The following is a 12,667-nucleotide window of genomic DNA, read 5'->3' as shown; positions in this document are numbered from 1 at the left end:
GGGCCAACGGTGAGGCCTACAAAAGCTTAAAAGTGCCAGTTTTATGGCATTTGCTTCTATTGCACTTTGTCATTTTGCTGGTGTGTGCAATCATTTTCGTTTTAAACTCTGCAACGTGCAACGCATGGTGTCCTTAAATGCCCTACGGCAACTGGAGTGCTTAAATACACTTTTAAATGGTTCTCTGTAGAGACTTTAAGTCTTTAGTAGCTTTGAAGAGTAGAAGCTAAAGTGTTAGAACACTATAAAGCTATGCATTTTAAGTCAGAATTAAACAAAAAAAAGTTCTATTGCGTATTACCAATTGTCAAATTAATCTTCCCATTCCTAAACTCTATCTATAGTTTCAGCTGATATTGGCATAGAATTAAAATAATATCTCCTAGAAGGATATAAGATATGACATTTGGAGTAAGAGCTAAATTGGACTATTTAATTATTGGGAAAAAAGGATGCCAAATATGCTATGTGATCAAATTTGACCGGACTGGCAATATTTTCAAAGTTACAAAGCCTTATTATCGGCTTTAAATAAACCTCACTTTTTCCATATACTTAAACTTAATAAGTCTCGGCTGGGATGGCCTTTAGTGCCTTCATTTTGTTTTCCTTTTTCGGCTCATTATTGGAGAGCCAATTCATTACACTGTTGAACAGTTTCCAACCCATATTTAGCAACCCACACCTCATCATCAGTAATGAGCAGTTTGATGCATTTATGGTTCTCAGCTATGTTGTGAAGCATCTCATTTGCAACTTCTAAGCGCGAGTCTGGCATTGTTACATTTCAAACCCAAAACATTAACTGAAATGTATTGAGCCAATCAAAAAAAAAAAATAATAATAATGTGATCCTCTGTTGTTTCTGTAATGTTAATACGCTGATTTTCCAACACTATTCTTTCACTTTTCGATGTTATAGTTAATGACGCTCTCTTAATCGACGTCGATCGACATGTGAAGCAAGTTTTCGGTGACTTCACGACTTCAATCAAATACTTATGATACGAATCTATAAAAAAATGTGTATCGACTAGGTTTGCGTGCTCGCTTTGAATGGACGAGTCCGAGTCAGTTCTGATTATATTGCATCAGTGGTATTCCTCATGCCTGTTTTATAATGTAATCTGGTTAAGGTCATTGTCCGAAGAGATCTTCATAAGAATGTCAAGACATGGCCGTATTTGTGTCAAATTCTAAAACATTTTCGTCTCATTTGTGTACTTCTGCATAATCAAGTTAAATTTTCCATCTTCCAAAAACATGTTAACATGGCGCCACCAATACCATTTATTTGTACAAACAATCTTCATAGAATTCCAAGGCTGGTCAAATTTCAGTAAAAACCTAGTATGTAATAACAAGAACACAAAAAATATTTTTTATTTGAATTCTTCGAATATTTGCAATCATCGAATCGCACTAATAACAATTCCTCTTTACCATTTATTTCTTTTACCGTTAATCTGCACTCTGTCACCGCATTTTCGGGCATTCTACAATACTAATAACGATGCTGGCGATGTTGCTCTCGCTGATATCTCTATCGATTAACTTGATTATATTGGCGCTGGCGCTTCAATCTACACACGCACGCACATCAACAACAATAATAACAACACAATTTTTGTTGCATCACCCATTCAACGCATTAGACGGCTGTGATGGTGATGGCTATCATAAAAGTAAAACGAAACGTGTACGCACCACCTTCACCGAGGAGCAACTGCAGGTGCTGCAGGCCAACTTTCAGATCGACAGTAATCCGGATGGACAGGATTTGGAGCGCATCGCCTCGGTAACCGGTCTCAGTAAGCGTGTGACGCAAGTTTGGTTTCAGAATTCGCGAGCGCGACAGAAAAAACACATTCATGCTGGTAAGAATAAAAGTAAGTAGTTGTTGTAGTTGTAGTCGTAGTCGTAGTTGTTGTTTAGTAAAAGTAATCCTAAGGTGTGCATTTGCATGTACCTGTATGCCTGTTTCTTTTGGCTATGGTTGGTACTTACCTTAGAAATGGCTAATAGCCGACTTAAGCGTTGACACCACATAAGTGAAGTAGGCCCAGCAGTAGAAATGACACAGTTCAAGAGTTTTAAGAGTAGTTAGTTGCCCAACTTTCCTTTTAAGCCAGAAATATGTTTTTGCATATGAAATATGAAGGATATAGTGTATATGTATTATATGGAATTAACTTTATCTCTTTAGATTAGGAAATGATGTACAATTGTTGGAAATAAGTCATTCATTATTAAGACTTTCCTTAGCTCCATAACATTTGTGCATTAACTGAAGAATATAAACCATTTGTTAACTACACATTCTCAGAATCATTATTGCAGCTTATTTTTGCAACATTTCTGACATAAGTTTTTCGAAAGTCACCTTACACCACAACAAGTTCTAAAACAAAATGTTATATCTGGAATTTAAGGGAAATTTAAATTGACATCCAAAAAGTTAAAATTTCAAATTTACAAAACTAAGCTAAATCAAAAACCGTTCCATTTGACTGAATTGCAATTTGGTCGAAATGTACCTAGTTTTCATTTGAACACTAATAATCACAGAAGAAGAATACTCACAAATAAAATTCCTCCTACAGCATTTTAGTACTATTACGACTATCTTTTTTTACTTGACTTTTGGCGAGAATCTTGGCTAACTATTTCTAGAAGTACGGCGCCAGTAATTTTGGTTATCGTTTAAATTAGAAAATATGCAAAGCCGACGGAGCCTTTAGGCGATTTTAAAATATTAATTAATATAATATAAACATAAAGTGTAATCATGTGTGGACAGCGGTGTCGGTGCGGCTAAACGAGCAATGATGCAATCTTGTTAAGGCGCCACGGGAACTTATGACACTTGGTAGCGGTAGCTGCGGTGAATTTTATTTCCCTTCTCACTGGGAGACTGCAAAGAGCAGGGAGCGAATAGACTAAGCTGACAGAATGATGTAATAAGTAGGATTATTAAGCTTGCAGAAGAATAAGCTTATATTATAAAGAACTTTACATTTAAGATTTTAGAAAGGAATGCAATGATGGAAACGAAATAATTCAATTTATTAATATATATCAAGTAGAGTAAACACTTCAATAACCACTCCTATTTTCATAACAAAAAATGTTGTATTGTAGAGCATATATTTTATTAGCGTCATAGTTTAAATACTTACATACACCTGCATGAAATATTGTTGCAATGCATTTGTTTTCAAAATATTTACCCTTTACTAATATACTTAAATTAAAAGCTTCAAAATCCAGATTTCTTATATTTTATCTTCATTTCTATTTGCAGTGCGTGAACCCGAAGGAAGCTCATTTGCCCGCCATATTAACCTGCAGTTAACGTATTCATTTCAGAATAATGCCCAGAATGCTATGCACCTGAACGGCAACTCAAAGGGATTATATCCAACGCATGGTAAGTCAAAAATTTAATATTAATGTAATAATAATCTTAATGTAATTACTAAGATATAAATGTATTTGCAAAAAATAATTCTATAAGAGGAATAGGCAGATAATTGTTGAAAAAAAAATTTCATGGTGGGATGAAACCGGTCGGAAACAAAAGAAGAAGGTAAAAATAGTTTACGTGCGATCCGTGGTAGGGAAAAGAAACAGGTGGGGAAAGGTCGAGATTTTAATGGTTAAGAAAGGTGTATCTCGATTTTCAGTAAATTTACGGCTCCTATAAAGAAATGTTATATGGCAATATTATAGGTAATGAACAGGTCTATAACTTTTGCGTATAAACTTTTTTTCAAATAACTTCAACATTTAGGTGAAGTGAACAAAAAAGTAAAGTTTGTTCCAGCTGTATTACAATGGGGGTATTCAGATCGAAGTAGTTAGTTGATACTTCGTTAAAACACTTAACTGTGAACATACGTTTTGCTGTACATCAGTAGTGGGTGTAAATTTTGTTTCGGCTGATTCAATTATATTCTATTAAGTACTTACTTTTGAAAAATTTGTCAGAACTAATTTGTAGTAGACAGCAAATGTATGTTTTCGCAATGAATTAAGTTCACTTTTGAGGCAACAACGCAAACAAAGCAGCTCAGTGATGTTACCAAGTAACGAAAAAACGATCCTGTTTGGCAGTCTGGTACTTCGTTACTCGGTAAAACAATGATCTGTTAATTTTACAAAAACAAAACCCATGTAAATAACTACCGAGCAACGACTAACGAATTAACAAAGCTGGTCTGAATACCGCTAATATCATAAAGCTATAAATTGAACCCTGGTTAGTGGATTATTTAATTTATTTGCCATTAGTCTGCATAAAATGAATAAATTGAAGTATTTCCGGCTTTTGATGTTTTTGATTTATGTCTTTCATTTAGTAAAGAATCGAAATATAATAACTTTTCAATAACATCGAATTCGATGAAAAAATTTAACTTTAACAATTGTTGTAAAGTTTCAGAAGTAGTACAAATTTTCTATACGTTACATTTTACATTAACTTTGCTTATAACCCACTTCTTTTATTTTCAACTCTCATTTTAGAATCGTCCATGGATGAACTTTCGCAGGACTCGAGTGTGCATTGCATGCAAAGTGAAGTGTGACTGGAGCATTTGAACCACCATTAAAGGAGACATATACCATACATATGTTCTAAACTATTGGTGGCATCGGAGATAAAGTTACACACCTACACATGCGCTCAAACATACACTTAAGTGCGAACTTAGGAAATCACATTTCATCCGAGTTTTGTGTACAAAGGCACAAATATTCGAAAAGTTAAACCCAGTTATACATATAAAAATCTAAAAACGTCCCAACCTAGTCAAAATTATGAAAACAAAATGTTATTGCAAACAAATTAAATGCGGCAATCGAAAAACGTCCAAAAAAATGGATAAAAGCAAATGGCGAACAAACAGCAAAAATCTACGCCAAGCAGCTCTTCTGCCCAGCGGCCAGTATTAAACGTGAATATATTTCATTATTTTTTCGAAACTAGCAGTAAATGAGTTTGGACTTTTTCACTATAATAAAAAATTCACATTTATTAAAATTCAAATTTGGTGCAAAAAATGTATTTAAAATAGTCAACACTTGGGACAAAAAATATTTAAATACAATTTCACATTAGTTTCGAAAATTCAAAAATCGTGAATGTCAACCTTGAAGAGCAACGCAAATCAATACTAACTTTAGGCTTAGCAAAAACACTAAATATTTATAAATCAAAAAGATAAAACTAGTAATTATTGTGACGAAACAAGTTCAATTGAAGGCCACTCCTGTCGGCGCTGCGTGCACGCTCAAAGCGTGCCAGTGTATACTCGCATACTCGCGCCGGCGCAGCGTTGTCATTTCCATGTAAAAAAGTTAACTTGCATTAACTCTAACATTCCTTAATTGTAATTTAAGATTTCACTAGCATTTACTTTAAATCAATTATAACTGTTAAGTTTAGCAAAACAAACAAGCCAACAAAGAGTAAACACATACAAGTATATAGAATTGCATATGTACATATTAATAACTAAAGTCCTGTATATAAGACCTCGTTTGCACCTGAAAAAAATCATAAAAAAATTTAAAAAAATATTCACACACACAAACACAATTATCACCGGCGTACGTTTAGGTTTGTATATAAATTTGAGCTAGTATTAGTTAAAACGCCTAATATTAGTTAATAAAAAGAAATCAATATTTCCTCAATAAAATGTTTTACATTTATTTATGTATGTGTATGTATTAAATCTGTGTATGTACCTTATGCATAATCACTTTGACTCACACATCCTACTCTTGTACGTTTGAATGTATTGAAGCTTTGTATCGCCTTTCTGAAATATAACTTAAGCTATTGTAAAATATTTAATGTACATACATACATACTCTACTTACTTAGACGTGTATGTTAATTGCTTATATTGTATTATTAGGAATTGTTATTGTTTATTTCTTGTTTTTTAAATTTGTAAACAAATAAATATACACTCTAACTTATATTTCTTGCAGTGGAACTAAATTACAGAAATGTAAAAAAGAAGCATAAATTGTAAATTGAGTATACTTGCCAATATTAAAACTAAACAAATTATAAGGAATCTAACAGCTAGTTAACACAAATTATAAAATATGAAATTAAATACAGAAAAAATATTAAAAGAATTTTTAAAAGAAAAATTTAACACATGTGATTTCATTAATTTATAAAGATATATTTTTTCGTGGATTATTCTAGGTTTTGTTGTTGGTATTAATCTCAAATCCGGCATAACCTCAAGCTGTCAAATGTGAGAGGTAGAGGCACCTAGGCACTATACTTTTGGTGTTGTAGCTACTGTTTGCTTCATATTACTAACTCTTTTAAGAGGGCGATAAATCAATAAATAAATACTTCAGAGGCATTTAATTTCACATATATGTCGGGGTTAACAATGGACGATGGGCGCGACACTGCCGACATTTAACTGAACTAATATATCTCCTGACCTACTCAACCAATTTAAACCAAATTCACATAACACTATCCTGACATATAACAACGCCTACTCTCCATATAACACAACTTTAAATTCCATCTGTTTTTTGTTTTCACTTTCCATTACATAAATCATGGGGCAGTGAATATATGCGGATGAATAAACACGAAATCAAGCGACACAAATTGTGCCTTTGAGGTACACCAGCACGAGTCTAAACATTGCCAAAATCGGACCACACCTGTTCAAGCCCCACATTCCTAATATGTGGACCCCAATTCATATGGATGAACAGGTCAATACTTCCATTAGCCCCCATATATCTAATCTTCTTCTTCTGCTTTACTATCGTCGAAACCGCTTACTCGGTTTATGAGCGTTAATAACCTGTCTCTTATACACATCTAGATGTGTATAAGAGACAGGGTCAATACTTCCATTAGCCCCCATATATCTAATCTTCTTCTTCTGCTTTACTATCGTCGAAACCGCTTACTCGGTTTATGAGCGTTAATAACAGCGCACCAGTCGTTTCTTATTTTCGCAAGGTGTCGCCAATTGGAGATTCCAGGCGAAGCCAGGTCTTTCTCCACCTGGTGTTTCCAAGAGTGGAGGTCTCCTCTTCCTCTGCATTCCCTCCGCTTTCGTCCATTCGGATGACATGACCTAGCCAGCGTAGCTGCTGCCTTTTCATCCGCTGAACTATGTCAATGTCGTCGTATATCTCATGCAGCACATCGTTCCATCGAATGCAATATTCACCGTGGCCAACGCGCAAAGGCCACAAATCCTTCGCAGAACTTTTCTTTCGAAAACTTGCAACGTCGACTTATCAGATGTTGTAATCGTCCATGACTCTGCACCATTTAGCAGGACGGGAATAATAAACTGGCACCTGTTTTCTAGAGATATTATGCGTTCGAGGCTGACGTTGGTGTGTTGATGCTGGTTCCAAGATACACGAAATTTTCTACGACTTTGAAGTTATGACTGTCGTCTTGGCCTCGTTCACCACCAGACACTGTTGCTTCGCCAGCAGCTTCTAGAAGATGGTACCTTCTCTATTTAGTTCTGCAGCTCGAATGGTTTCCTCCAAAAGTAGGTTGAAGAAGTCGCCTTGTCTGAAACCTCGTTGGGTATCGAACGGCTCGGAAAGGTCCTTTCCTTGTGAAAATCTGGTCAGTTGCAGATTTCCCAAGTCTAAAGCCAAACTGATAAAATTCAATCAGTTTGTTGACGGTGGGCTTTGTCGAGAAGGTTTATCCCAATATTTGTGGATTATTCAAAGCACACTTAAATTCCAATCGTTGAAGACAGGTAAATAAAAATTTCCGATACTTTCTTGTCAGAATGTATTTGGCTTAGATCCTTGTTCCAATCCAATTCCTGAAATATTTACTATGTAAGCTGGGAACGAAGAACTGAACTTTATATAAAGTTTATTTTTATAAATTTTCGATTTAACATTTGTACTTTTATTTCATCATTCATTTATATCTGAAACTCAGTTTTTCTCACAGAAAGAATTTTTTTTCATTTTTTTTACCGACTTCATTGATAGATTGCCTGTAAAGGAATTGCCCTAAATAGACAACTTTTGTTCGTCGATTTGACATTTCGAATAAAATTCAGTTCATTTCCGGTCGAAGGTGCGCACGAATATTGGTAACATTGCTTGCGTACAACATAATTTTTTATAGCATTTATTTTTTATTGAGTCATCATTACTTTATGTCGGTTACAACAAACAACAACAAATGCAATGACCAACTGCACTCGTTGTAGCCTTTAAACAACGTAGACTTGGTGTCTTCATTCTCAGCTTATAAAAATGGTTAAATAAAAGTATCTCTTAGGTTGCAAGTCATGCGGACGAATTCTAATGTACTCAACAACACGATCAACTACGATGTTCCCGCATTCAATGCGGCGCGTTAAAGCAACAACGGCGGTCGGTATTTATTTTATTTTAATTGAATTATAAGCCTAGATTATGCGAAGATTTCCTGCTGTGTGTCCAACTGGTTGTGCGATCACCGGCAAACTGCACGCTTACTCACGAATGAGTAGATGGGCCAGAAGATGTAGAAGCAGTGAGAAGAGTGTTACACGGTAAACTCAAACGCTGCGCGTTGCGCCAAGTGATTTTCAATAACAGCAACTTTATGGGGCTGGCAATTGCGGCAAAGCTCTGCGTACCTCTGGTCGTGAGTAAGCAAATACATATGTGTGACGGAAAGGTTTGTGTGTAGTCTTGTTTTGTTGGTTTGGATATAGCCGAACGGGCATGTGAATCAATTTGTGAAAAGCACAATCATAAACTTCAATATTATTGATCAATGATCATTGCGTCCAATAACGACGATGAGCTCGACTGCTACGACCGTCAACTGTTTGCGACATCAATGATCCAATGATTATTCGAGTTGTGTAAACAGCACAAATGATCGCTGAGCTTATGCCCTATATGAATATGATGCCTTTAATATCCTTAATATGGTCTTGTACATTTGCAGTTGTGTTATGATTGTACACAGCGACCTTGAGTATTACCTCCTACAACTACCCGAACAGGATACCCCAACAGGCGATATATTGAACGAGTTAATCTGGTAATTTACAAAACCTGTTGACATCATGTATCTTAACCCAAAACTTCAAATGTGTTTGTCTTGAAACGCTGTTTTAAAGGCAGTAATAAAAAGAGCTTATCCTTGATAGAAAGCTAAAGAAATCATCGGTTGCTTTTTTTCGACCTTATAGGGAAATGGAGGAGATTCTCACTGAAGTTGCAGTACGGGCTACACCAGCAACAGCACTTACTACCACACGCAATTGTCGGAGCTCTTACTTGACACAATCGAACGCAAATTGGCAAATTGTATAGAGGAGGATGAGATGTAAATATCCAGGCACTATTGCCTGCATTGTTCAGCCTTTGCAAGACCGTTGCTGAAACATCTCGCTAGTTTTACCCTCGGTGAACCAGAATATTTAGCCGAAAGTGACATTAGCCGGCTCAACAATTTGTGATAGGCTCTTAACCTAATTAATCGAAGGAAAATTTCTTCAAAACGATTTGACCGATCGACTTGAAATTTGGCACGACCTCCTCTTTTAATGTATGTCTGAAATCTCCGCAAGTAAAAAGGTTCTAAAGGGTATAAAGTGCCGGCACTGTGCCAGCGTTAAGTAGCAATATCCATGTTTGCTGTGCTACCTCGTGCTCACATCGCGTGACACAGTACAACACAGTTGCAACCGTGGCGGACAGGACATGCGCTTGATATAATCTGATGCTTAACCAAGCGAGCAGCTTACTAGGCGAAGTGTTCGCCTGACTGACCGCCCCGACAACCTTACTGGCTGTAAATACCAACAAATGGAAGGGAAATTGTAACTTTTTGTAGCTTCATCGACTCAATTCCCCTTTCCGTCAAACATAGTCGTTCGATGATTGGGTACCACATGAATTGTTTGCCAAAAATTTAAACATTTCTGAAGCGAATGTAATGTACGAAAAAAATCATGGTCCAAGCCTGGTGAAGCTCAACAAATGATCGCAAAGCTAGTATTGACGCCTAAAAATGTTATTGGAAAGAAATCATCCACTATGAGCTGCACCAGCCTGGTCGATCGATTGATTCTACATTTTACTGTCAACTACAGCAAGCAATCTAAAAAACGACCAAAACTGATGAACAGAAAGGACTTCATCTTCCATCAGGACACACATCTTTAATGAATCGGCAAAAACTGGGAGAGCTTGGCTGGGAATTTTTGATGAATCTACCCTTGCCCTGACCTTGCACCATCGGACTACCATTTGTTTTGGTCAATACATAACTCCCTATATAGAGTAAGGTTGGCTTCAAGGGAAGCATGTGAAAAGTACTTGACGCAGTTTTCCACAGAGAAAATAAGTTGAAGTTTGATTAGAAATACGAAAAGACTTATTCGACTACACAATATGATATCATTTGTTTTTCGGGTTTTCCTTTCTAGAGAAATATCTCTCGAATATCTTATATTTTATTTGATGATTTCAAAAACAAAAACTTGTATTCTTGCAAAGCAAGACATTTCATAAAAGTAAACTATCTGCGTGCATTGCAATCGCTTCCAAGCTTCGTAAGCACACCAAACAAATCGCCGTCATTAATAATGATCGCCAGCAAGATATGACGATCTTCTCACTAGCAGCCACAGACACGATCATTCGTCTTATTTGAGAGTGTGAGTATGTGTGTATGTATTTCTGAAATCTCCGCCACAGATATTTGCAATATTTCATTGGAAATGACTTGCTTAGAAAAGTGTCTGATGTTGTTACTTCTCGGCTTCCACTTAGTTAAAAATTATTACGTTTACCGATCGCGCTATGTTTGTACTGATCACTTTGTTGTTGCACTGGCAGTATGCGTTAATTTATAAAATTCTCGCATATGGTGCCTGCTGAATGTGCTGGAGAATTATGAATGATGTGTTATATTTGCCAATCGGATGTGTGTTTACGGTCACGGGAATGCGACATTGTCCACATCTTCCTATCAACATCTTCATCTGCTTTTTTATTTACATGTCAAAGCGCTTCATATCAACTGCTTGCTCTTCTACTACTTCTTTGTACACACAGACGTACATACATTTTCTTCACTTCTTGGCGAGAAGACCTGTCCGCCCTTTTTGATTGTTATTTTTTATGTTTTCGTTTTCAAAAATGAGTGATCACGGACATTGGCGGGACAGTGGGATGAGTTTGGTTTCATCATTCGACTTCTATAATCGAAAAACTCAGAGAGGACTTGGTGAGTTATTGACAGAACCCATAATTATATAGTAAGTAGATGTGTTTACTGCGGAAATATCGATTTAAATAAGGAGTTGAAAAATTATAAAAAAAAAATTATAATCTCAAGCATTAATCAGATCTTATAAGTCGACTTTAAGGGCAAGTAGGTCTGTTTGTACTAATGGTAGCACTGGCCAAGCTCTCTCGAAGCGATCTGCGATTCCCTTATGGTCTTGAATCCCACTCATCACAATGTGACACGATGCCATTAGCAGCTCCTTAACTAGTATTGAACGCAGGTTTAGTGCTGACCGTAAGAATCTCCAGTAACATTCCCTGCAAACCCTGAGCCACCATACATAAGATCAATGGCACTCTCCCGTGGCAGCTTTTGCTAACGCATGTCTCTCTCATAGTTTTGCGGCTTGCGAAATTAAAGTCAAGGTTTGGTGATTCCATGATCTCAAAGGTCAGTACTTAACATTCCTGTGTTATGGCATAATTTTATTTTTTTCCGCTAACTCGGTTCAAAACCATGTCTGATTAGTAAAAATTAGGAAATAAATAACCTATTGAGTTTCGAGAACTTACTTTTCGTCGTCTTCAGCCCACCGTTCGTCGAAACTAAATAAAGCGTGAATAAGAGTGAAAGGGCGAAGTGCATAATTTTTCAAAATCATTCAAACACTTGTTAAATATTTTCTTAACCGATTGAGATGTATTCACAATACAGCGAAAATATTTATATGCCGTCCATAACAGCAACAGCAAGAGCAACAACAAAAATAAGTAAAATATCGCTGTGCATGCCAGTGTTTAAGCATGCTGCACATAGACAAACTGCTGCTACCAGCGCTGCAACTGTCGCTGACAGTGTTTTTGTTGCCTCAATTGTATGTGTTATTGTTGTACATGTTGTACATACATACATCGTGGTCCATAAGTATGTAGCATTGGTGTTTTTATTGGCCCTGCTGCGCACGCTACAAACGATCAATATCAAAATGCTGCGATTGCGAACTGAGGCAAATGAAGATATGACGATATGAAGATGGAAATGGATATGCAGATGCACAAAGCTGTTGTCGATGTTGAAGTTGAAGTTGAAGTTGCCGATGAAGTTGTTGATTATTATTGATATGCGTATGTGAATATGCTGCTCACAACGATTTGTTGCAGCTTTGGCAGCAGCTTCACACACATCCACGCATCTGTGTCCGATTGCTTATTTGTATGTTTAATCATCGACACTTTGCATCAACGCAATGATTCATAATTCATGATTTGTGTTCAATTCATCGGACTGACTGGCTGGCTGGCCAAGTGAGTGCCCGTCCGCATGCTTAACTGACCGACTGACGAACAGTATGACCGCCGTCACTGCGAGTCAGTTAATTTGTGAATA

At 36.5% G+C, this 12,667-nt stretch overlaps 1 protein-coding gene across 2 annotated transcripts in view; it reads left to right on the top strand.

Annotated features, from left to right (window-relative positions):
• Positions 1-6,133, top strand: part of LOC108971583 (LIM/homeobox protein Awh) — a 43,860-nt gene extending 37,727 nt beyond the window's left edge. The window contains exons 4-6 of one of the 2 annotated variants that reach the window (XM_018937753.1): positions 1,656-1,877; positions 3,305-3,430; positions 4,528-6,133. In XM_018937753.1, coding sequence (XP_018793298.1) covers positions 1,656-1,877; positions 3,305-3,430; positions 4,528-4,589 — 410 coding nt within the window. In that variant the 3' untranslated portion in view covers positions 4,590-6,133. Of the gene's footprint in view, positions 1-1,655; positions 1,890-3,304; positions 3,431-4,527 lie in introns of both variants that reach the window. The other variant, XM_018937752.1, reaches the window with a different exon arrangement.
• Positions 6,134-12,667: the final 6,534 nt, after the last annotated feature.

Source organism: Bactrocera latifrons, unplaced genomic scaffold (genome assembly GCF_001853355.1).
Source record: "Bactrocera latifrons isolate USDA-ARS-PBARC rearing strain unplaced genomic scaffold, ASM185335v1 scaffold_35, whole genome shotgun sequence".
Lineage (NCBI taxonomy): Eukaryota > Metazoa > Arthropoda > Insecta > Diptera > Tephritidae > Bactrocera > Bactrocera latifrons.
This window is presented reverse-complemented; position numbering and strand designations above follow the sequence as displayed.